This window comes from Nicotiana attenuata, chromosome 2, assembly GCF_001879085.1.
Source record: "Nicotiana attenuata strain UT chromosome 2, NIATTr2, whole genome shotgun sequence".
NCBI lineage: Eukaryota > Viridiplantae > Streptophyta > Magnoliopsida > Solanales > Solanaceae > Nicotiana > Nicotiana attenuata.
In genome coordinates, this window is record NC_031990.1 from 69,869,277 (window position 1) to 69,896,369 (window position 27,093).

A 27,093-nucleotide genomic window follows, 5' to 3' on the forward strand; every position below is an offset into this window, starting at 1 on the left:
CCAACCTCCGTTATTATAAAGTGGGAGACTTGGTTTTAAAGAAAGTAACTCAAAACACCCGGGAACTCAACGCATGGAAGCTAGGTCCAACCTGGGAAGGCCCCTACCGGGTTTTAGCTGTCACCAATAAAGGTTCGTACGAGTTGGAGAATCAAGATGGAGAAAAGTTGCCCAGCAATTGCAACGTGGCACACCTCAAGAGATATTATTGCCGATGAACATCACTTGTACTGAAAGTATATGCTGTACTCTTTTTCCCTTCATCTAGTTTTTATCCCAATTGATTTTTTTTGGCAAGGTTTTTAACTAGGCAGCAACAGAAAGCATACTACGAAGAAGGTCTCAGCAGCAGCCATAAGACCATCTAATAACAAGGCACACAAGCGAAGAACCACGTGGACGGTTAGTTAATCTTTTACTTGATGGCAAAATTCCTACTGGAAAGTTAAGTTTGCTATCGGACAAAGGTTACCCGACAGTTCACAAGTGCAAACCATTAAGGGATTGTTAGATAGTCTTTGGCTCGATAGCATAAATTCCTAAGGGGAAGTGAAGTTTGTTACCGAACTATAAATTATCTAGCAATTCATTAGTGGAATCCTCAAAGAAGAAAAACTTCCAGTGTTCCAATTTGCTTCCTTCGCATTCGAACTCTAGGGAGGGGGGAATGATATCAGGAGACGACAACAATAACTGCCACGTCGATCGGTAAACAAAAATCGAAAACATAGTCGTATCATCGGGACTGCGGCTGCGCGGCCAGCCCCGTAGAAACAAGTTGTACAAGTTAGCCATAAGAAATGGAAATTTTTTTTAACATAATGAATGCTAATGTATTTTTTGAATATGGAAGGAATGATGAATTGACTTTCTCATTTGAAAGTTAAACAAGTACTTTAAATGCTAGTGTCGTAATGAACAGGAGACGTCCTTTTCAAGAGCAACGTAAACACAAGAGGGCCCTCTCTTATAAAAACCCTCATGTTAAAGGGTTGATTTCAGAAGAACTTATACCCGAAATCCAAATGACTTCGAGAAAATACACCTCAAGCCTTGCACAAAAAGCAGACTTGCGCAAATACTTATGAAAGCCCTCACGTTAAAGGGTCGATTTTGGACGAATTTGTGCCCGAAATCCAAAAGGTTTTTGGGGGAAAATACACCCAAGGCCTTACATAATCAGGCGCAAACAGTAAAACTTGCGCAAAAAAAGAAGCAAAAAAGAATGCAAAGGTTAAAACTTGCATGAATGTTCAAACGAAAGAACGTGGAGAGACTTGTGCAATACTTGAGCAAAAGTTTTTGTATTTACAATAAATGTGCCAAAATAGCACCGGTACAAAAGTTGGAAAAAGAAAGGAAAAGCTAAGCTACAGCATCTCTGGAACCCGGAGAAAGAGGAGTGTCCGCACCCCCGGAGGGTGTGGATAGATCCACCACCGGTTTGATATCCCGGCCTTAATCATTTTGGCCCTCAGCATCATCACCTTCCAGTTCCTCTTTAGTTTCCGAGAAATCAGAATCAAAACCAAAAGAATCGGTAACATCAGGCTTGGCCGGAACACCTCTTTTTGCAGCTAACTCCAGCTCAAGGGCCTTAGCAATTCCGGCATCAAAGTCAATTACACCCGCTTTGGCCTCTTCCAAGGTTTTTCTCCTCATGCTATACATAGAATGCGTTTTCTCGACAACAAGGGAAACCGCTTGGCTCTAAAGTTCATTTTTTAAGTTGGTCAACCTCGGCAGAAAGATTCTCCCACGCAGACCTTATGAACCGGAGGCTAACATAGAGATCACGAACATTGAAGCTGAAAAGTCTGTTATGTGCGATGGTCCTCTTATACTTCTCCTCCAACTGGGCATATTTCACCCCAGCAGCAACAAGCCCTGCTGTTTTGAAGTTCAAGGTTGCCTCTAAATAGATCAATCTTTCAGCGGAGGCAGCATCGCGATCAGTTGTAGCAAGAACGGCACTATGGACTTCATCCCATTTGGCCTTAGCCTCATTAAAGTGAATCCTCGGCGGGCCAATCTCTTGGCTAAGGGTTTCCACTTCTTGCTCGCTTTGGTGCAAACGAGTCTCCAACACAACGGCCTCAGCAGGTTTGGTTTCCAATTTCAAAAAGCATACAGCAGTTTGCTCCCACTCGGCCAAAAGATTATCCCGTGTAGAGGTAAGTTGTTCTTCTTTTTCTCGAGTCAACCTCTAGAGGCCCTCGAAAGCAAGGAAATTGGCCTGCGAAACAAGAAAGGAAAACTCAAAATATATTCAGTTAAAGGTAGAAGAAGTGACAAAAGAAGTGAAGAATGAACCACTGCGGCGTTGTGCATGGCGTTATTCAACATGCACTCTCCCGAGATAGCCTGTATCTTTTCCAATCTTTTTCTAAAGCCAAAGGCTTCATGTAGTTAGCAAGTTCCAGCGGTCGGGATAGCAAATTACATCCGGTGGAGAGCGAGAGAGTAATGCTCCTCTTTTGCGAACCTTCTGAGGGGAGAGCATAACTTTACCCCAAATTCCCATTAACTGGGGACTGGGGGAGAAGAACACCCTCTTCTCGGGTAGATGCGGCCGGTGGAGATGATGTAGCAGTTGCTGGTGGAAGAGTTGGTGAAGGTGGAGATGATGTTGATGTTGTTGAAGGCTGAGAAGCATTTACGACAAACGCAATGCTGATTTCTCATCAACCGAAGACGGCAGGGACCCGGTACTTAGCCTCACAATACTGGATGCAGCGACTGGGATTCGGAAGTGGGATTTGGCATTTTCCACCATTTCGTACTCCCCCCAGAATGCGGAGATATTGTCCTCGGTTGGTAAACTAACTCAATAGATTGAGCAGTTAGTTGAGTTGAAGAAGGTCGTCGTCTTTCATGCAGAAAAGCTCCCTTCTCGCTAGCTTTTCCATCATCGTCAATCAACACGGTATCTATGGTCAGCCCGAGCGGAAGGCTCGTCACCATGACTTCTAGAGATGACTCGGGGGAAACATTTTTCGCCCTCTTATTCTTTCCCTGCCATGGGGGAACGCCTTCTTTTTGGTTGCTTGTTCTCCGGTCTGGGACTCTGAGAAGAAGCACTTGCACCACAAGCAAGCTCGGAGATGCCTTTCTGTGAAAAAGCTTTCTGCAATAGTCATGTCGCATCAGAAGGATCAGCTAAAATGCCTTTCTCGGGGATGACAACTGAGCCCTGGGGTAGACCTATATTCAACAGGAGAGCAGAATCAGATAACTTTCTCATAAGAAAAGGTAAGGACATGATGAGTTAAACTTACCATGATTTTTGGCCTTCCACCCATATTTCAAACACAGATCTTTCCACGAGCGGGTTTCGGGCGTAGTAACGTCCAAAAATTTCTGAACCCACTAGTCCAAACCCTCAACCCTAGGGGGAACGCATCGAGTTGTTGAGGCTGGTGAAAGAAGAAAAGTTAATAATGACGAGAAAAGCATCTTTAACAAGAGTAGAATCAAATAGTATACTTACGGGTGCGGTACCACAATTCCAGGAAGGAAGGGGCCGAGGCCGGCATGATGTCACTGGTGGCAGTGAAAATAAATCGTTCCATCCACCCACGGTCATTATCATCATTCATGATGGATAGCAGTGCATGGTGGTCACGCTTGCTGAAGTTGATCATCCCCCCACGGAAGGTCTTGGGGGAATAAAGGTTCATCACATGAGCTAAAGATAGCTCCTCCCCCGTTTCTTGGAATAGGCGCCGGAGGCAAACAATCGTCCTCCATACGAAGTAACTCACTTGTGCCTAACACATTTGGTAGTGGAGGCAAAACTCCTCAATAACAGAGTCAAGTTCTCCACTCAAAGAAAATATTTCCAAAGTGAAGGGATACGTATAGACATACGTAAAACCCTTCTTGGGTAAGGTTACCCGTTCCGCCAGGTCAGGAGTGATAATGTTTAAATCCTTGAAATGATAATCTTCCTTCACAACAGGAATGTTGTTAGGACAGATGGCAGAAGGATATCTGCTAATGGCCCATGTACGAGGGCTAACAGAAGGAAATATCTCTTCAAAGTCTTTTGTTGTGATAAGACTTCTAGGGATGATGGTGCTCACTCTTGGAGGAACGACGTCCTTGTCTTTGTTTTTGTTCTTTGAGAAACTGGTATTTTTTGATGAAGAAGTTATTGTATGTTATGGGAGAAGGAAAAACTTTTTTCGTTTGAAGGGAGTTAAAGAAAGGTTGAAGAACATAATACAAGTTATATAAAGAGAGATTGAGAGAGGTTGGAGAATTATGGAGTACGAATGAAGGATGTTGATGAGTATGAGTAAAGGTTTAGGCGGCTAAATTTGTGGCCATGATTTCCTCTATAACCGACAAAAGTTGGGATGACGCATGTTCAGGGAATTAAATGCGGAGAGACGTGCATCTAATCAACCGTCAGAAGCTTTTCAGAGGGGATCAAAGAAATTCCCGCAAAAATGAATGTTTCTACCAACTTCCCGGTGACACAATGTTAAGTCATCGGAAAGTAGGGGGCTATCTGTATAGGTAAAATATGCGATGTTAAGTAGCTGCATAAGAGAGTGACACCTGGAGCCGAAGGCAGAGGATAGCTAAAACTGAAGACAACTGTTCCATTTGTTACCGGAAGGAGTGATGCTCATAAAGATGCAATAAATGCGCGCCACCCGGTAGCATTTAATTAAAAATATTCTACAGCACTTAACAAAAAGGTATGGCATTCATGCCTGCTGTTACACATTCTTCAATGGCCCTCATAATTGGCATTGGAGAGGGGCTTGATCCTAAGTCCTTATTCCCTAAGTGTAACTACAAATAGCGAGTTCTATTACCATTGTAAGGCACGAAATTTCTGGCAAACTTATGCTATAATCGATTCAAAACTTTTTACAATATTGTCTTCTTATTCCTTGATTTCATTAACGTTGTGCCCGGAGGCCCTGCTCCCAGAATTACTGCTTCTGCTATTTTGTCTTCATTTCAATGCTAAGTATTATTTCAGTATCGAATTAAGTCTTTTTATTTCACTAATTACTACTATTTCAGATTCATCATGGTACAGAATTATTTGGACAACAAGATCAAACCAGATTATAGAATTAATTCACTTTTCTAGAAACCACGTAAAAATTCAACTGTACCGTTTTACGGGTACACAAATTTCTTTGACATGGAGCCAATATCATATAAATTGGAGTTAAGTAAATACATTGATTTACTGGTTGTCAAATTTGTCATTGCGTAATCAGTTTACACATTTGAAAGGTGCTCTCTCATCTTAAATTGATATGGTATATCACTTGTCACATGTCAAGCTTGAAGCTGAGACAGCAGTCTAAAATGGAGAAGGAACTCTCTTGAAATTATCCTTCCATGTGACCACTTTGTCCGCTGTTGAAGTTCTGCTGCTAATTTTACTATGGTCAAAAGATTCTACATTTGACAGAGTGGTCACTTTTGTAATGAGATGAAATTTTAGATGGTCTGCGTATCTGCTGCAGGAATTCCTTCTTCTTTTCCTTTCTGGGACATTAAAAAGATGAAGTGATCCTTTTCTTGGATGATTCTAATTCATATAACCCATTTAATTTCCGATGCATTTTTACTTAATTTTTGTTCTTTTTGCAGGGTGGGGTTCAGGTTTTGCTTTTTTGTGTATGGGCGATGAAAGAGATGCAAAGGAAGTGCTATTAGTGGGCTTGAACAAATAGAGATTGGCAGAAAGGCACACATGCTTCGTGTTGAGTGTGTTTACCCTAAAATCGGATAACAATTGAATTCGTACGCAATTTTAAGGATATGTGATATAACTTGATACAAATTGAGAAGAATAAATTAGTATTGAAATAGACAATTAAAGAATAAACGCAAACCACAAAAATTGAACAGCGTTGGCCTCGAGTTCAGTCACCCTTGAACCAAATAAGTATCAACTGGCTTAAGAAGATAATAACAAGACAATGATAACTAGAGAATGACAGTATATTGCTTTGTATTGCGTGAACATGATGATGTTTACATTTTATCAGACTCCCCTTTATATAGTAGGGGAGTCCTACTCCAAGTACAATTCTATATGAGGTAAGAAATCCTATGATTGGCTAATTAATCGGCCTCTTCTTGATACGTGCCGGGATCCGTGCCGTGATCCTCGGCTAATTGCGGATATTTTGTCTTTCCGTTATTCGACTCGGTATGCTTCCCTCGATCTCTATCTTGTTCGTTCTAGATCTTGGTCGATCTCGATCTTAATTGATCTCAGTCTTAATCGGTTTCAGGGCCACGAGCTCAGCAACCTAACTTTGCATCATAGTTCGATATAATACAAGGCTGAACCTTGGCTTATCACGCTCCTGTCTCGATCACTCATACAAAAAAGGCAAGCCCGATTTTGACCGTATATAGATAGTCCCCTCGTTTCTTGAAAAGAAGATGACGAAAAACGATATGAACTTTTCCAATCTCGTATCGATATGTCATGACATAAGCGATGCGCCCGACTATGATGTCAGTGACAAGTGGATACCGAAATGTCCCATCTGTTCGGTTACCAAGGCATTAACTTCCTGTTAGTTACTGGTCAGCCACCACTAGTTCTGAACCGCCACCAGCAAGCTATAAGTACTGCCACCTTCTTCCACTCAAACTTTATGCTAAAAACATCCTCATTGTTGCTTCTCTTCAAAACTCTCTTTGTTTTGCAATTCTCGCTCCCAAATCTCTTAAATCGCATATCATCTTAATTCCCTTCTCATCTATTTTACAATGGCAAAAACTTCTAAAATCGTACCGTAAAAGGAGGTAGCCTCTTCTTCACGGCCCGCCGGCGACGCAGCTACGGCGGAACCTCCCCCTGAGGATTTTATTCCGGGAGGGTTCCTTACTGTTGCCGATTTTAGGATTGAAAAAGCCTCCTTGGTACCTGGTCAATGTGAACCGGTCTCAAGGTACATATCTACGATAACCGACGATCACCTTGACAAAGTTAAAGAGGAGTGCCACTGGGTCGATAAACATGTTGTGGTACCTTCACCCGAGGAGTCGATCACTACCCATCTGGAAGGTTTCTTAAGTGTTTATACATACCCTTTCACGATGGGTCCCTTAAACCCTGTCATCGTCTCCTTCTACAAGTGGTATGATGTGACCCTCGGTTAGATCCATCCTTCGTTCTGGAGAATAGTGATTCACCTCTGATTCTTCGTGAGCACAATCGTGGGATATCCTTTCACCCTCGACCATCTTATGAGCCTTTACAATCCCCGATTCTATCGAGAAAGGTTGATTAAGCTTTCTCGCTGGGCCGTTAAGCTCCAGTTCTCGAGCATAGATGAGTCTTGCGACCAAGATTGGATGGGCCGATTTGTCCGAATAAGGACTTCGGACCTGATCGCTGCTGAAGAGATGCTGGTTCCAGAGAAATGGAACATGAATCGTGAGTAGTACTTTGTCTCTCTAATTTTGTTTTTTTACCTCTTATCTTCTTTCCTCATCTATATTTTTTGGTGTTGCAGCTGTGACCCAAGCACCGGAGGTAATCCCCGATCTCAAGCAATGGGCCGAGAGCTTAGTATCGCAGAGACCTTACTCCGAGCGTGCTTGGATGGAATTGTCAAAGGGTCGATGGGAGGCCCGCAATCATGATAAGCGTCTTTCTTAGAACGGTATCATTCGGGCTACTTCTCGAGCTTACTCGTCTTTTTTCCTTTGCAGGCCCCGGGAAGGACGTGGAAATAAGGCCCTCATTCGAAGAATAACTCCTTTCCCAACCACCTGATCCGAAGCAGACCAAAGAGAAGAAGAGAAAAAGGGCACCGAGTTCCCCGAACTCGAAAAAGCAAAAGCCAAAGAAAAGGCAAGCTCGTAAACCAAGGGGAGCACCATCGCTCTATCTTTGGACTCAGTCCGTCGGCTACGGGACGAGTCTGAAGATGAAGAACAAGAGGAATCAAATCTGGTAGCCTGTGTGCGGGCTGGTGCTTCGATACAAAAGCCCTCCGTACCGGAGGAGGTTAACGAGGGAGCTTCGGCTGAGGTTCCTGAACCAGAAAGAGTTGAGGCCACTCTGTCCTAGGTCGAGATAGTTGAGAGAGAGACCGGGGGCGAAGCTTCCCGAGTGGTGGAATATGTTCCGAGGGATGAGTTTGATGTGATCGATATTTTCGGGTCTCCTCAGATTTTGGATGCCACGATCCGTGAGGCTAATATGTTGGAAGGTCACCCTTGCGATTGTCTTCAGGGAACGGTCAGTATCCACGACTTCTTGGATGGGGTTGAGTTCGATTCTTTGGGAGAAGTCACCGTGGTTGGTGACTTACCAGTGCCGAGAGAAACATCATCATGGGCGCTACTAGGTCTTCGTTGAGCCCAAAACTGGTGGACCGATTCTCGGCCCCAAGTGTTAACCCCGACCGTAGGCGGAAAATAATGTTTTCCGTATCGGAGGATGCTCGGGTCTTCTCTCCCCCGTGGGGATTGCCAGCTATCTGAGGTTCTTTGTGACCAAGGAAGACCAAGCTGTGATGAATGCAGTGGGAGCCGCTCGCCTGTTCAACGAATCCCAACATGCTCTGAATTGGGTAACTTCGAGGGTCATTCCATTATTTTTTTTAAACTTGGAGTTATACGTAATTCTAATGTTTTCTTCCTTCTTGTAGGCTTCGGTGTTGCATCACGAGGTTTCCTTCGAATCCAGGAAGAGCGTGAGGCTAAGTTCAGGACCTCAATGAGAAAAATGACACTTACAAGCTTCTCAGTGAGAAGCTTCAGGCAGATTTAGTGACTACTCGGGATAAGCATGACGAGATGGCCGAACAGGTATTTCGAGGGTTTCACGATAGTGAAAAAGAATTGGATATAACGACTAACGATCCGATTCTGCAGGTCCGGCAGAGGCTCGCATAGATCAGGGATCTTCAGAACCATATAGATGCAATTCGAGCTGAGGCTGAAGAGCTAAAGAACAATATGGATATCTTCGCCTCGAAAAAGGAGACCGTCCAAGCAGAGTTGGAGTTGGCCGAGTCCCAGCTCCGGGTTGCAAGAGAGAGAACCTCGGTGCAAGCAAATAAAATGGATGAGCTTCAGTCCCAATTAGCTAACTTGGTTAATAAGATCGAGGTGGCCAAATCTGAGGTGGCTGTAGCCAACACTAAAGCCAATGCTACTGCGACCCAGTATAAGGTCGACGTTTGGGCCATCCAGGCGCAAGCCAAAAGCATGGTGGATCATGCAAAGTTGAATGCTCGAAGGGAAGCCCTCGAGGAAGTCAATGCTCAGTGCTCCGATATACAGGCTGCACTCGAGAACGCCAAAGCAGAGAAAGCTAGGGCTTGAAAACTAGCCTTTCCCGAGGAAGACTCAGATAGTTCATATGAGTCTGAAGGCGGGGAAGATCTCGAGGATGGAGATGCTGCCTCTGATGAAGACCATGCCACTTAGGCCTTTAGGTTTTTTGTTTTTCTTTTGCATCCTTTTGAGTCCATTTTGGCCGTTGTAGATTTTGTATTAGGTCGATTTAGCCTTTGTTAAAAACTATTGTATATCAATATATGTCTTTTCTTTCCCTTTTGGCTCTCAAATTTTTTCCTTTGCTTTATCATTTGTATTCGCAAAGGTTGGAATGCCTTAGCAATAAACAATAAGGTTGTGTTCGAAGATTCGAACAAACCTTGCCTTTATTGCCTTTCTGGGTTAAGGCGTTATCGGGGTTCGATATTACCAAAATTTTCTCCCGAAAATATCTTAAGTTTGAGACTCTACCAAGGGTAGCCTTTAGAACCGGTTGAGAAAGAATTTTTTTTTTTTGAAGGCCTATTTTTATGATGGATTTCGGGCGTCTCCAAACCGTGTTAAATTGGCCGTAGCCTCTTAGTTCGGGCGTAAGCCAGTGAGCTTTCTTCCCGAGTTTTTCAGCCTTGCCTAAGATAATAATCCCCAAGTGGGTATGGCCGTGGCGTTTAAAATTTGGGGGTTGCCTGAGAGGTCTTACGCCCCGGACACTCAACAGTTCGATATGTTCGAGTTTATTTTTCAGACGGCAGTCCCCAAGTGTGGGAGTGATCATCCAAACTCTGGCTATAATCGGCCCTTGATCTTGTTTCCATAATAGATCGAAAGTACGGAATTGTAAAGTAGAAAATAATAATAATAATAATAATAATAATAATAATAATAATAATAATAATTATTGTTGTTGTTATTATTATTATTATTATTATTATTATAAGGCATGAGATAATTGCAAGGAAAAATACTTCTCTTTATTCTTGTGAAAAATGATTACACATGCATACATGTTTTGTGCCAGGGCTCGAGCAACCTATGTGGGCACGGTTCGTTTGACCGTTTGGCCCTTACAACAAATCTCACCTATCGAGGCCCCGCTATTATGAACTAATTTCCTCCCAAAAAAGTTGTCATCCAAGGGCAATGCCCCCCAGTATTCGAGGTTGATTGTAGAGGAACATCGGATACTGTAAGCGCTGTCTTTAACACCAACTCGTGATCGGCCTTCAATCTAAATTAGCATGATCCACTGTTGCCTCATTAAAACCTTACTGAGAAAGCCAATTGGGACAAAAATGGTTCAAGGGAAAAAGAGTGCAACGCATGCTTTTAGAACTAAAAGCTTCGTGCCACCCCTTGTCGATAACCTGCAAGTGTTAGTCAAAAAATAGAGAGAATTGAAATGCGGTCATACTTTAGCAATAATATCGTTTAGGATGAGTTACGTTCCAATTTTCCCGCAGTTGTTCTCCGTCCATCATTCCGAGCTTATAGGACCCTTTCCTTGTGATCTTGAGAATATGGTATGACCCTTCCAGTTCGGACCCAATTTCCCTTCATTTGGGTTTCGGGTGTTTAATGTGACCTTCCTCAGCACTAAGTCGCCGGCATTAAAATATCGGAGGTTGGCCCTTCGATTGTAATACCTTACGATCTATTGCTTTTGGGCAGCCAATCGAAAAAAGGCAGCCTCACGCCATTCATCCAATAGCTCCAAGCTTGTATTCGTGGCCTCGTCGTTCAATTCCCTTGTTGCATATTGGAATCTGATACTCGATTCTCCGACATCGACCGGTATTAAAGCTTCAGCGCCATAAACTAATGAGAACGGGTGGCCCCGGTACTGGACTTCGAAGTTGTGCGATACGCCCAAAGGACTTCGGGCAAGATCTCTCTCCATTTCCCCTTGGCATCGATCAACCTTTTCTTGAGGTTTTGGATTATGTTTTTGTTGGTCGATTCAGCTTGTCCATTCCCACTAGGGTGATAAGGTGTTGATAAGATCCTTTTGATCTTATGGTCTTCGAGAAATTTTGTCACTTTGCTGCCGATAAATTGTTTTTCGTTGTCACACGCAATTTCGGATGGTATTCCGAATCGACATATGTGGTCGAAAATGAAGTCAATGACTTCCTTCACCCAGATCTTCTGGTATGCCTGTGCTTCAACCCACTTAGTGATATAGTCAGTCATAAACATAACAAATTGAGCCTTACCTGGTGTAGATGGAAGAGGGCCGATGATGTCCATCCCCCACTTCATGAATGGCCATGGTGATAAGACCGAATGCAGCAGAGGTTGATGAACCATCGGAGCATGTCTTTGACACTTATCACACTTTTTCAAAAACTCCTTCGCATCTTGTTCCATATCGACCAAGTAATAGCTGTCTCTGATTACCTTTCGAACCTATGATTCGGTGCCTGAGTGGTTCCCGCACATGCCTACATGGACTTCCCTCAAAACATACTCGGTATCACCCGGTCCTAGACATATTGCTAGCGGACCGTCGAATGTTCTTCTAAGTAAGGTTTTGTCCTTTGACAAGCTAAATCGGGCTGCCTTTGTGCGCACGGCTCTCGGTTTCTTTGGATCTGAGGGAAGCTTTCCGGTCTTCAAATACTCCATGTATTTATTTCTCCAATCCCAAGTCAAGCTTGTGGAGTTTATTTCGGCATGACCTTCATCTACTACCGACCTCAAAAGCTGTACGACCGTCCCCGAGTTGAGCTCGTTATCTTCGACCGACGGCCCTAAGTTTGCCAGGGCTTCGGCTTTCCTGTTTTAATCTCGAGGTACATACTGCAAAGTCCATTCTTTGAAACGATGCAATGTTACCTGTAGCTTGCCCAAGTACCTTTGCATTCGTTCTTCTCTGACCTCGAATGTTCCGTTTACTTGGTTTACCACAAGGAGGGAGTCACATTTAGCCTTGATCCCCTCTGCCCCCAAGCCTTTGGCTAGTTTGAGACCTGCAATCATGGTCTCATATTCGGCTTCGATGTTAGTCAATTTTACAGTTCTAGTAGATTGTCTAACTATGTTACCTGTGGGCGACTTCAGTACGATGCCAAGTCCAGACCCTTTTATGTTCAAGGCACCGTCCGTAAAGAGGGTCCAGATTCCTGAAGATTTTCCCGAGTTTACCAACAACTCCTTTCGACTTCGGATATTAGGGACGGTTTAAAGTCAGCCATGAAGTCTGCCAAAATTTGAGATTTAATGGTCGTTCGGGGTTGATATTTGATATTGTACCCATTGATTTCTATGGCACATTTGGCCAATAGTCCCGAGAGTTCGGGTTTATGCATTGTATTTCGTAAAGGGTAGGTTGTTACAACACATATAGGATGGCACTAAAAATATGGCTTCAGTTTCCTAGAGGCACTTAGCAAAGCGAGTGCCAATTTTTCTAGGTGAGGGTATCTAGTTTCGGCCTCACCCAAGGTCCTACTGACATAATAAATTGGAAATTGCATACCTTGTTCTTCTCTGACTAGGACTCCACTTACTGCTATTTTCGATACCGCTAGGTACAAGTACAGTCGTTCATCGACCCTCGGTGTGTGAAGCAATGGTGGGCTCGACAAGTATCGCTTAAGTTCCTCTAAAGCTCATTGACATTCTAGGGTCCATGTGAAGTTGTTTTTCTTTTTCAGCAACAAGAAAAATCGATGGCTTTTATCGGACGACCTCGAGATGAATCGCCCAAGGCTGCAATGCGCCCGGTTAGCCTTTGTACAACCTTCACATTATCCACTACCATGATATCCTCGATATCTTTGAACTTATCGAGGTTGATCTCAATCTCTCGATTGGATACCATGGATATGAGAAACTCGCCGGACCCGACCCCGACCCCGACCCTGAATGCACATTTTTCTGGATTTAGCTTCATTTTGTACTTCTTCAATATACTGAAGGTTTCCTGCAAATGCTTTAAATGGTTCTCTGCTCGCAGGGACTTAACTAGCATATCGTCAATATAAACTTCCATTGTTTTTCCTTTTTGTTCCTCGAACATTCGGTTTACTAGTCGTTGGTAAGTGGCACCGGCACTTTCTAATCTGAATGGCATTACATTATCGCGCTATGTGCCACATTTAGTAATGAAAGACATTTTTTTCTTGGTCGCTCGGGTTCATCCGTATTTGATTGTACCCGGAAAAGTCATCGAGAAAACGTAGAGTCTCGTGGCCGGCCATGGCATCGATCATGCGACCGATGTTAGGCAAAGGGAAAGAATATTTGGGGCATGCTTTATGTAGGTCATTATAATCTAAACACATTCTAAATTTATTCCCTTTTCTTAGGAACCATGACTATGTTTGCTAACCATTCCGGGTATTTGACCTCCCGAATGGATCCTATTTTAATGAGCTTAGTTACCTCGTCCTTGATGAAGGCATGTTTGATCTCGGACTATGGTCTCCTTTTTTGTTTTATCGGGCGAAACTTCGGGTCCAAACTTAGTTTGTGATTAGTGATCTCCGGTGGGATCCCTGTCATATCGAGATGGGACCAAACAAAATAATCCATTTTAGCTATACGAAATTGAATGAGTTTTTTCCTGAGCTCGGGAGTTAACCCGATGTCCAAGTATACATTCCTATCGGGCAGATGTTCGATCAGCACGACCTGCTCCAATTCATCGACCGTTGACTTGGTAGCATCGGAATCGTTGGGGGCGATAAATGATCAAGGAACCCCGAAGTCATCATCTTCGTCAATCCCTTTCTTGTCCGATTGGGTCGAAGCTAGCATCGATGATTTCTATTTGGCTTCGTGTTTCGCTTTTGAACCTGATTCCTTTGTCAATGAGAGTGATGATATCAGAATTACTTCGGCAAACAGCTCCTTCGCGGCGGGTTGTTCCTTGTAAATCGTCTTTATACCCTCTGGTGTTGGGAATTTCAATACCTGGTGAAGGGTCGAAGGTACAACCCTCATGTTGTGGATACATGGTCTCCCGGACAGGGCGTTGTATCTCATGTCCCCCTCGATTACATAGAGCTCGGTTTCCTAGGTGGTACCGACAATGTTATTTCTCCCTTAATGGTTTTGCAAGCCATGTTGAATCCATTCAGCACTCGGGCTGTAGGTACGATTTGGTCTTGAAGGCCGAGTTGTTCTACGACCCTCGACCGAATGATGTTGGCCGAGCTACCTGGATCAATTTGCACACATTTAACTCTAGTTTTATTCATAAGTATAGAGATAACAAGTGCATCACTATGAGGTTGCATGATTCCCTCTACGTCCTCGTCGTTGAAAGATAGAGTCCCTTCTGGTATGTATTCCCGAGTTCGTTTTTCTCTTCTGATTGACACTTTGGTACGTTTTATCATCGGACCTTGAGGAACATCGACCCCTCTGATGATCATATGGATGACGTGATGGGGTTCATCTTGTCCGTTTTGTTTGTTGGAATCCATGTTTCTGAAGTGATTCTTAGCTCGGTCACTCAAAAATTCTCGAAGATGATCGTCGTTGAACAAATGGGCTACTTCCTCCCTCAGTTGTCGACAATCCTCCGTCCTGTGGCCATGTGTGCCATGATAATTGCATATTTGGTCAGGATCCCTTTGTGACGGATCAGTTTTCAAAGGTCGAGGCCACTTGGTATCTTTGATGCATCCAATGGCCGATACGATGACAGTTGCGTCCATATTAAAGTTGTACTCCGACAATCGTGGTGCTTCTTTGGGACCGATAGGTCTATCGAAACCATTTTTAATCATGAGTCCCCCTGAACTTTGACCTCAATCATTTCTCCTCTCATTCCGTGCAAAATTTTGTCCAGCTCCGCTGCCTCTACGGTCTCCACTATAAGGCTTATATCGATCCTTATTCGACTTTGGCTCTCGATCTATATCCCTCTTGATTCTATCGACGGTACTGATAGGATAAATGGACACGAAAGAGCCCCAAGTTGATCTTCCTCAACCCTAATCTTTGACAGATACCGATTATGCACATCAGCTCAAGTAACGGCCGGATATTCTATCAAGTTTTACTTCAATTGCTGTGAAACCACTAAGCTTCGAATGTTGAGCCCTTGAGTGAAAGCTTGAACAGCCCAATCATCAGGGACCGGCGGCAAGTCCATCCGTTCCATTTGGAATCGAGACACAAATTCCTTGAGCATTTCGTTCTCCTTCTTACTTACTTTGAAAAAGGTCGACTTTCTGGTTTCGACCTTGATAGCCCCAACATGTGCCTTTACAAAAGAATCTGCAAGCATAGCAATTGAGTCAATAGAATTAGGTAGTAAACTATGGTACCATATCATAGCTCCCTTCGATAGAGTCTCCCTGAATTTCTTTAGCAAGACGGATTCGATCTTGTCATCTTCCAAGTCGCTTCCTTTAACAGTACACGTGTAGGAGGTCACGTGTTCGTTTGGATCAGTTGTCCCATTATATTTAGGAATATCAAGCATGCAGAACTTCTTGGGGATTGGCTTCGGAGCCGCACTCGGGGGGAAAGGTTTTTGTACGAACTTCTTGGAATCCAGTCCTTTCAATATTGGTGGTGCCCCCGGGATTTTGTTGACCCTAGAGTTATAGGTTTCCACTTTCTTGTCGTTTTCCTCGATCTTCTTTTCCCCTGTCTCGATTTTCTTTGTCAATTCTTCGAGCATCTTTATGATAGCCAGATTGGTCTCCGATTCCTTCTTGTTTGATTTCCTCGAAACTGATTCGTCCCTATGTACGATTTCCTAGGATGGCTCGAGTTCGACCCTTCTCGGTAAGTGGTTCCGGTTTTGGAGCTGGACTATTGCTTCCTGCTGAACCTGCAATATTTCGAAGATCACCCGCAGGCTGATCCCGCCATCTTCACCGCCACGTGCGCTCTGAGTAGCTGATCGGGCATCCTCGTGGACGCTGCTTTCGGGATTAACGGCCAGATTTCATTGATGGCTACATGTGAACTGACGTTGAATGGATCTACGCGGGAATTCCATCGAGGCCAACAGGGAGTACAACGTTTCCTGGTGCAACGTTGTCATTTTCGCCGTGGTAGCCGAGATCATTATCAATGTGTTGAGGTACTGACTGAGAGTTTGACATTTTTTTAATCCTGTAATCAAAGATACTTCAAAGAACAAGTGTAAAATAGTGTGTGTAACAAAAGTTTGTACCAGGTAATCACTATTATCCTTATCCCCATAGTGGGCGCCAATCTGTTTACCCTAAAATCGGATAACAATTGAATTCGTACGCAATTTTAAGGATATGTGATATAACTTGATACAAATTGAGAATAATAAATTAGTATTGAAATAGACAATTAAATAATAAACGCAAACCACACAAATTGAACAGCCTTGGCCTCGAGTTCAGTCACCCTTGAACCAAATAAGTATCAACCGGCTTAAGAATAGAATAACAAGACAATGATAACTAGAGAATGGCAGTATATTGCTTTGTATTGCGTGAACATGATGATGATTACAATTGATCAGACTTCCCTTTATATAGTAGGGGAGTCCTACTCTAAGTACAATTCTATATGAGGTAAGAAATCCTATGATTGGCTAATTAATCTGCCTCTTCTTGATACGTGCCGGGATCCGCACTGTGATCCTCGCCCGATTGCGTATATTTTGTCTTTCCGTTATTCGACTCGGTAATCTTCCCTCGATCTCTATCTTGTTCGGTCTCGATCTTGGTCGATCTGGATCTTGGTCGATCTCGATCTTATTCGGTCTCATTCTTAATCGGTCTCAGGGCCACGAGCTCGACAACCTAACTTTGCATCATAGTTCGATATAATACTAGGCTGAACTTTGGCTTATCACGCTCCAGTCTCAATCAGACATACAAAAAGCGCCAGCCCGATTTTGACCGTATACAGAGTGACAAAGTTAATCTATCCCTCCATATCCCCTCTCTCACACACGTACATAGATGGTGATTTTCCGGATAGATCGGATTCTCCATGGTTGTGCTACAGGAAGAGCAAAGCTGGAGGCCTAAGAGTCCTAGAAAAATTTCATCTAGTTTTGGAGCTATACAACAACATATTTTATTCATTAATTTTGACCCATACAATACAAGGTCAAGGGATCTGGAGAGGCACTTAGATCCATATGGAAAAATACTAAACATTGTTCAATATGAATCACAAGATATGAGGTACGTGCTTTTGTATATTGTTGCAAATTTGTTACCTAAACTGATTAGAAAAATATATGTTGCAAATTGGTTATTTGATAATCCATTTCATAGTTTTCCTAATCTGGCACTCCCTACTTTCTTCATTCATAGAAAATCAACACTGCCTTAATATGACGTCTCCTAGTGGATAGAAATGAGCGAGAAACCGGTCTCACAGACCTTATGGAAGAGAGAGGGCCAGTCCTGATTATGGTCATAGTCGACGCCGCAGCCCAAGTTCGTACGGTTCAGATTGATGAAGTCGTGTCCTCATTATGTTCAATGATCTATTTCAAGTCGCCACAGGGAACGGAATGCTGAGCATGAGTCTTGGCCGTAGTCTTGGTGTACGGAAGGAGAGAAATTCTAGCCATGGAAATGGTCATAGCCCAAGCCCTAGAAGGGAAACAGCTGGTCCTGAAAATGGCCATGAGAGCAGTCCGCTGGAAAGGGTAAGTCCTGATTGTGGAACAAATCCAGACTCCTCAAAAGGAGAGGAGAGAGAAATGTAGCCGGAATGAAGGGATGGTATTTTTTCAGTGAAATCAAGGTACCAGTTACCGATAAGGAAGAAAGCTGAGTACAACACAAGAATGGCCAAGGAAGATGCATTGGGAAACTAAAGCACCAACTAAAATTGCTTGTTTTGATTCGGTGGCAGCAGATGAGGCTTATCTTACCCAAGAAATGGGCAAAAAAAGGGTTTTAACTTTTGCAGTTGGTGTTATTTATGCAGAGAAGATGGTGAGACAGTAAATCACTTAGTCGTTTGGTTACCATACGGGGATAAGTTATGCTATGACTAGTTATAATGGATTAGTTATCCTGGTATTGTTTTTTATCCATTGTTTTGTATATTGTATTAATAATGACAATGACATAATTTTTAAGAAGAAAGTATAAGTTATCTCGGCACTAATTACCCCACCCCCTATAAGGTATAAGTTATTCCGGTACTAATTTTAATCCCGGGATAACGTATACCAGGTTTTCTAACCAAATAAAGTATTAAGGTGGTATTAAATTTTTATACCAGCACTATATCTACTTATACCTCATACCAAACGACCCCTTATTGTTACATTGCAAATATGTATGGCAGATTTGCTGTATTTTCTCAATCTTTATGGAGTTCAGTGGATATATGCCAGCAATATGTGAAACAAACTCTATGTAGTTGGCAGAGTCAGAGAATGAGAAATTAAGAAGAAAAAGAAGACCTGGCAGTGGCAGACCATTCTGTGTTGCATTATGTGGAGTCGTTGGCTTGAGATAAATCGAAGATGTTTTGAGGGAAGGAAGAGAATATTTTACTTGTTAAAAGATGATGTATCCAGAGTGAAAATTTGGTGTAATGCTGATTTTTCTACTGATGTTAATATGATGCTGGACTTCTTTGAATCCTTTCAACTTTAAAGGGTTGTCCATCCAGCATTATTTTGCTCAGAACTGGCTTGTTTATTAATATAACTTTACCTTTGTTGATTTAAAAAAGAAAAAAAAGAGAGATGTAACATGAATGGTTATCGCCTTGACAGCAACCCATTTCTAAATCTGAACCTATAGGGAGTCCTAGATATGTTGAAGTGGGAAGTCCAGAACGATACAAGAGGTTTGCACCTTATTTATTTCGATATGATTGTTTCTGTATTTCTGTGTTTTTCCTTTCAGTTCAGCAATTAGAATTTCTTAACGTGCTCCCTAAAGTGGAACTGATTGTGTTGGTGCTGATGCAGTCATTCACCTCCATCTTAGGAAAGATCACCCTCCTAGTTTACATGGTAATATGCTGCCCTGGAGCATTGGGAATGTGTTTGGAGAATTGTCATATAGCAGATAGTGAATTGTGTTTGGATTGAAGTTGCTGGAGTTTGAAACTAGTATGTAGCGGCAGCTACTGCATGTGATATACTCAGTCCTGGAAACTGTAACAACTCGTCTTACGACTGGCCTTTAGTTTCTCCATTTACAGATTAAGTTATACCAAAGAGCAGAGTTCTTTTTGTTGAAGATTTGTTCTTCCCTCTAAAAAAAAAAGGTGGAAGTTTGACAGAGTCGCAACAATGTATTTCATTTATTTCCTTCTTCATCTTTTGTATTCAGAATTTTTCTTTTCCGGCATCTTTTGTATTTAGAGTTCACTATTAATAACATTGTCCACGTTATAATATTTGAAGTAGCATTTAGCCAAAGTACATACCTCTCTTTTTGTTTTGTGTGTGGACAAGACTTGTCACGGAATTCTAATAGCCATGGTTATAACCAGGTTATTTGGTACAAGATAAATGTAGGCATTAAGAAATCCTTTAGAATGAGACCACTGTTTCCAAGAACTCCAAAAGTTTGAATTACAAAAGGCACATGTGGAGTACTAGTCTATTCCTTAGCCAAGTTATGCTGTAGTCATGCTTTGTCTTTCTCTCTACCTCATAGTTGTGCAAAAATCAGAGTGCCCTCAGAACAATCACCCCGGGCAACTAGCTAGCTTTTATTTCCTTAATAAATTCAAGTGCTGTTTTTTTTTTTTTTTTTTTTTGCAAAGAGGGAAAATATGCTGGTACTCTATCTGAATATCTTTTCCGTCTCTACCTGCATGTTTTGCAAGTTATCTGACATGGTCTGAGAGGAGGAATACATATTCAATTATTGAAAAGTTGGCAACTGTTTTTTTTTTTTAAACTTTTTTTTCGGGGGAAGGGGGGGGGGGGGGGTTCGGAGGTTGGAGGAAAATTGCTCTCAAACTCTTCATAGCGACTTCAATTCTCATTATGATAGAGTTAAAATTGTACTGCAATCTCTTTTTTCAGTCTTTCGTTTATTTTAATTAGCTTTCCTGTTGGGTTGGACCACTTGCAGTCCTAGAATACTCCAAAATTGGTGGTTTGACCTTTTGCCCTGTCCGATACACTATTCCAGATATAGCCAAGACAGTTCATCATTAATCGATCAATATCAACTGTAAAATGTTTTGCCTACCACCTGAACGTCATTGGGCAAAGACTAATTATCAACAGCTGTCCCTGTTGCGTTTTGCAGAATTACTGATATCAGACATAAATATCATAAATTTCCCAACCAATTTGGAATAGGTTGAAGGAGTCCGAAACTTAATTAATGACTTTTTAGACACAAAGTACGGTTTGAATGTTTGAAAAAAAAGTTACAAAAATGGCTACTTCGTAGTACTGTACTGCGAATTAGGTTAACGGAAATTTTGCCGTTAAATCAATTCGCAGTATAATACTGCGAATTAATTGCCTTAATTAAATAAGGCTCTTCTTCTTCCTTCGAGACAGAAGTCCAAACCTCCATTAAAAAACAAATCGAAGTGTTTCTGGTCCCCCACCCCCCTGTCATTTTTAAAAAAAAAAAACTTAACGGCCCACCCGTCCCACTAAAGAAGCAAGGAGTGTAGGTCGTCACACACAAAAGAAAGCTTTAGATTCCGTGTTTCGGGTGCAAAAATTCGATTTCAATAATATTCAAAAAACTTACATCAAGGTATTTCAATTTAGTTTATGCCGAAACTCGTATAGTCATGCATATTAGTATTGTTTAGTATGTTTCCATGTGAAATTATGTTATGTTTGTGTTTAATTTTGTATCTTTTATATACCCGGATTAATTTATTTGATATCCAAATTTATGTTATGTTTGTGACCAAAAATGCTACCGGATTGTTTGTGTTATATTTGATTTATATACCCGAATTTATGTTATGTTTGTGACCAAAAATGCTACCGGATTGTTTGTGTTATATTTGATTTATATACCCGAATTATGTTATGTTTGTGACCAAAAATGCTTAAAATTTGATAAATAATTTGTATTCTTATGTAATTTGTATTAAAATTTGATAAATAATTTGTAGTGTTAAATAATATTATTTATTTTGTTTATTTGTATTGTTAATGTTATGTTCATATTGTAGAGCCTTGTAGCGTAGTAAAATATAGTGTCTTTTAGCGAAGTAAAATATAGAGCCTTTTAGCGTAGTAAAATATAGAGCCTTTTAGCGTAGAGTCTCAGTAGCTAACAAAATTTTAAAAATGTTGAAATTGAGACGCATAATAATTAAGGATAATTCGGTGCTACCGGGCCGCAAAAATCAAGCCTGGAACCCATACATAATTATTATCTCCAATATTAAACATAATTAATTATTTAATTTATTAAGTTAACAAAATTCTAAAAATGTTGAAATTGAGACGCATAATAATTAAGGATAACTCGGTGCTAACGGGCCTAAAAAATCAAGCTTGGAACCCATACATAATTATTATCTCCAATATTAAACATAATTAATTATTTAATTTATTAAGTCAACAAAATTCTAAAAATGTTAAAATTGAGACGCATAATAATTAAGGATAACTCGGTGCTACCGGGCCTCAAAAATCAAGCCTGGAACCCATACATAATTATTTACTCCAATTCAAAAATTTATAATTTAATTCTTTAAGGTAACAAAATTCTAAAAATGTTAAAATGTAGACGCATAATAATTAAGGATAACTCAGTGCTACCGGGCCTCGAAAATCAAGCCTGGAACCCATACATAAGTATTCTCTCCAATATTAATCATACTTAATCATTTAATTTATTACACTAACACAAACAATTAATTTTATTTAAATTATAGTAGACGACATGGCCTTTTCTCCGCCTGCGCATCCTGGACCTGCCGAGGATCAGCTACTAGTGCTGCAGGGCGACCATAGGTCCTCCTATGTTTGGGAGGGACATCTATCGATGCAGGCTCTCCTCCCCAGGAGGCTTGATGATTTGTGGGAGTTTATTGCGGGGCATCCTTTCCATGAGCGCGTAGTAGAGAGCCTCCAAACTACGGGATTATATACCATTTTTGAGCATGGACGGATGCAGCTTGATTGGTCGCTCATCACGGCCTTGGTAGAGCGGTGGCGATCGGAGACGCATACATTTCACTTGCCCACTGGAGAGGCCACCATCACGCTGCAGGATGTCCAGGTTTTATTTGGACTGCGTGTAGAGGGACGCGCCTTCGCACTGCCCCACCACTGGAGAGGGATGACACGTGCACAGTTGGCGGATATGATGGGGCAGTTGACTGGTTCTAGACCTCAGGGTGACCGGGGTGGCAGTCGCGTTGCTTTGTCATTCATTAGAGATCAGATGGTGGATTTGCACCCAGATATTACTCATGAGACGGAGCATCTTTGGATTCAGAGGTACACTCGGTTGGCGTTGCTCCTGCTTTTCGGGTGTGTCTTGTTCCCGGACACTTCGGGGAGTAAAGTGAGTATGCGTTTTCTCCATTGTCTTGAGCAGCTGGATGAGCTACCCCAGTATAGCTGCGGTGCTACTGTTCTGGCGTATCTGTATAGGAGCATGTGCCGGGCAAGCATAGGTCCAGCGGTTGATATATGTGGTTTTCTGCCCCTCCTACAGGTGCAATAATTTTCGAATACTTTGTTCTTTACTCCAAATCCTATATCGTGAAATGACTCATAAATTTACATCAACATTTTATCTTAGCTTTGGGCCTGGCAGCGGATCATGCCGTTGCAGCCACCTCTACCACCACTTCCGCTCGGTGAGGATTATCCGCTTCTCCCTCTAGCTATCAGGTGGATTCTCCGGCGTGGGAACTACCGAGGGACGGATGCTCATCATAATCTCCCCCTTCTCAGAGATGTGTTAGATATGTTGGTGGACGGACAGGTAAATATGTACCTACACTTGGTTGTTTTAAATTGAGTTGTGTTTTGCGTACTCATTTTTATGTTATTATTTGGTAGTTCATCTGGACGCCATACAGCATCGAGTTGCTTGGTCAGCTACCCGCTTGTTGCTCAGTCGACCGGCTGATTTGGAGCACCTCCGTCCCGATGATCTTCTGGGATCACGTTGAGTATCATGCCACGGAGCGTGTGCTTCGACAATTTGGCCTTCCTCAGCCTATACCGAGGGAGCCTGGATGGGAGGCTACACACTATCAGCAGGACGACCGTGCCAGCATGGACCGACAGTATATTGGATGGCTACAACAGCAGATAGCTTATTGGGAGGACCGAGCTGGGCGCATTCCGCTACCACCTACAGTTTTACAGGAGGCCTCTATTCATCTGTATGCTGAGCGGTACCGCTGTCAGACCCGAATGATGATCGGGAACCCCGTTCATGTACTTGGCGAGCGCTACAGACCGTACGCCGGGAGGCACGAGGCACTGGTATGTTTTTGTGGCTTATTAATATCTTATAATTGTAATATAGCGTTATTTAATTACTATTTTAAATGTTTCATAGGCTATTAGGCATCACCGCATCTACCAGTTGGGACAGGAGATGCAGCAGCGTGCCCACCCTGAGGTGGTTGAGTATGGCCGACGGGTGGCTCAGATGGCTCGTCTGACACTGTTGCAGGCGAGAGATGCTGAGAGGTTAGACCATGAGCCTCAGTATGTGGCTCCAGAGGCCTAACAGCGGGGTAGGCCAGTCCCACGAGCCAGGGGTAGGGCACCAGGAAGGGGTGCCCTACGAGGCAGGGGTGCCCCACGGGGTCGCAGGGGACGGCGAGGAGGTGGTCAGCAAGGGGGCGTTGAGGTACCTGTCGACCCACCTGCTGAGGGACATGACGAGTACTTCGGAGTTGGGGGCTTTGGAGATGATCAGCAGGGTTATATGCCTCATGCAGATGAGCCTTCCAGCAGCATCTTTTCGTATAGCCTTCAGCTATCTTTGCCAGCATCGCAGGTCACCCCGTCAGGAGCATTGTCGATCATGGGTACATTTGACGGGGATGTAGATCAGTACTTCGCATGCCCATCTACCGCAGCTGAGGATCGGCCGGCCCAAGACGTGGATGGCAGGCGCAGGTTGAGTTATCCATCGTCCCCGGCAGTTCATGCGGATCTACCACAGGCGGCGGTATGTTTGTATTACTTTAATATTTCAATTTGTTTTGTTTTCCTTAAATAGCTGCCATTAATTAATTGTTACTTTCTTATGCAGTCTTCGTCCCAGCCCATCTTTGTTACATGCGGTGATGAGCACACCATGATACATATACCCAGGAGGTCGACGAGACCATGGTGAGAAAATATTTTCTTACTTAAAATAATAGTACATTCTGTAGGTTAAGATAATAATACATTTTCATTAATACATTTTCACATGCTAAGATTACTTCTTGTTTTGTAGGTTGCTGACCGCCCGACGGCCTATTCTTCCGATCCTGCCAGTTGTAGGGTTGATGCTGCTGCACATCCTCACATAAAGAGGCAGCTTGATGATGATGATCCAGATAGTGTGTCCGGGCGACAGGGGATGCGACTTAGGCCAGCAGCAGCACTGAAGCACACAGGCTGCGGCACTCACTGATTTACTTATGTATTAACTTTGTGTAAATAGTGCTTTATGTAAATAATAGTAACAATCTTTTAACAACTATTTTATTTTAATTGCCTTTGAACAGCAATTTTACTTAAACAGTACAACTCAAACACAAACCTTACAAACCTAACACAAAAACAAACAGTACAACTAATGAAGGCACTTGACAAAGGAAACATGAAGATACACTACAACAATCAACACGTAAATGTCATCGCTTAGTTACGACCGCCTAGTATTCTCTGCTTAATCCTCTCGAGCTTTCTTTCTAATTCCTTTTTCTCTTCTTCCACCTCCTTGATCTTCGCCTTCAACTCTTCAATTTCTTGCTTCGATTGGCGCTCTCTGTCCTACTGCCCATTACACACATCTTGAAGATGATACACTTGGTCTTTGTAGTATTCTTGGTCACATGGTTCATCAACCCATACCTTAAAATTGCATATAGGTACGTCGGGTTGCCTATAAAACTTGTTCATACACGCCCAGTAGCGGCGTCCAGCTTCTTCCCATTCATTGTACATCATGCTTTTGATTCCACAGTCGCACTTTGGGCAACGAAGGGGTCGTTGAGACATTTCTTAAAGAGAAGTTTGGTTTTATGGAAAATCTCGATTATAGGTTGTTGTTAAGCGCAGAAAATAACTCGAATTTGCTCGTTATTTATAGGCAAGATTTCAGATTGATCGTAGTATTATACTGCGAATTACATATTAAATTTCTCTGACACGAAACAGGGTTTCCACATGGTTTTCAGCTTTTTCAGAACGATAAGACAACTCCGCAAAACGTAGTATTATACTGCGAATTACATATTAAATTTCTCTGACACGAAACATGGTTTTCACATGGTTTTCAGCTTTTTCATAACGACATGACAACTCAACAAACTGCATTTTTCTCATTAGATTTGCATTTTTCGACATAACATTTTAAATTTCGACATGACAGCTTTAGATTTGCATTTTTCGACATAACATTTTAAATTTCTTTGACACGAAACAGGGTTTGAACATTATGTATTTAATGACAACAACTCAAGTATAACAACATTTTTATTGAAACAGAATTTGAACATGAATTTTATTTGAACATGAAACACAAACACAAAAGCAGCAAATCTAAAGATACAAACAGTACAACTACTACAAACACATGACAAGGGAAACATGAAAATACACTACTACGCTTATCACGTACAAGCCACTATTTAATCACGATCGCGTACTACAATTTGCTCCAACCACTCGAGTTGCTCTTCCACCTTTTTTTTCTCTTCTTCTGCCTCGTTGAGTTTGGCCTTCAACGCCTCAATTTCATCATTGGTTCGGCGCTCGCTTACCGCTTGGCTATTACATAAACAATGAAGCTCATAAATTCTTTCTTTGTAGTGCTTCTGGTTACATGGTTCGTCCATCCAAACCTTAAATTCACATGTAGGCTTGCCGGGTAACTCCTCAAGCTTGTTCTTACATGCCCAGTAGCGGCGTGCACCTTCTGGCCACCATTTGAACAAACTGCATTTTTCTCCGCAGTAGCACCTTGGGACATAAACGTTTTGTTCAGACATTTCTTATGGAGAAACTTTGGTTATTGTTAAGCGAAGAATATAAGTAGCATGCAACCATTATTTATAGTCAAGATTTCACACAAAAACGCAGTATAATACTGCGAATTACATTTTAAATTTCTCTTACACGAAACAGGGTGTTTACATGCTTTTCAGCTTTTTCAGAACGAAATGACAACTCAATAAAACGCAGTATAATACTGCGAATTACATATTAAATTTATCTGAAACAAAGCAGTGTTTTCACATGCTTTTCAGCTTTTTCAGAACGAAGTGACAACTCAACAAAACGTAGTATTATACTGAGATTTACATATTTAATTTTTCTGCAAAAAAAAAATATTTTTCATTCATTCAAGCTTTTGAACAACGCTTTACAGCTTTTTAAGAACGACAAGACAATTGATAAAACACATTATTGTACCACGCTTTACATATTTAATTTATTTCATAACGAATTTTTTTTTATACCACATTCTTGCTCATGTTTACTAACACCCATACCTCAATATTGCTCCAACCATATCAAAATATAACGTTAAAAAATAAGATGTAACAGGATTGTGGAAATTTATTTTATTTCATATATATTGAAACAAACAAAAATACAGACATGTATTACAAAAAATAATACCAAAATAAAGGACTAGGGGTATCCTTGATAGTGGGTACATTGGACGAACTTGCACCAGGATTACCACC

General features: G+C 42.0%; 1 protein-coding gene across 1 annotated transcript; it reads left to right on the forward strand.

Annotated features, from left to right (window-relative positions):
• On the forward strand, positions 22,200-23,909 carry LOC109220760 (serine/threonine-protein phosphatase 7 long form homolog). The gene is made up of 4 exons (XM_019385229.1): positions 22,200-22,877; positions 22,980-23,056; positions 23,248-23,659; positions 23,736-23,909. Exons 1-4 carry the CDS (start codon positions 22,200-22,202, stop codon positions 23,907-23,909), a joined length of 1,341 nt encoding a protein of 446 aa, XP_019240774.1.

What these genes read in the sequence shown, in the direction of transcription:
- LOC109220760 (XM_019385229.1), top strand. Translation starts at nt 22,200, where the DNA reads ATGCAGGCTCTCCTCCCCAGGAGGCTTGATGATTTGTGGGAGTTTATT. An exon ending in CTTCTCCCTCTAGCTATCAG is followed by an intron (nt 23,057 to 23,247) that starts GTGGATTCTCCG and finishes GACGCCATACAG; the next exon opens with CATCGAGTTGCTTGGTCAGC. An exon ending in CCGGGAGGCACGAGGCACTG is followed by an intron (nt 23,660 to 23,735) that starts GTATGTTTTTGT and finishes AATGTTTCATAG; the next exon opens with GCTATTAGGCATCACCGCAT.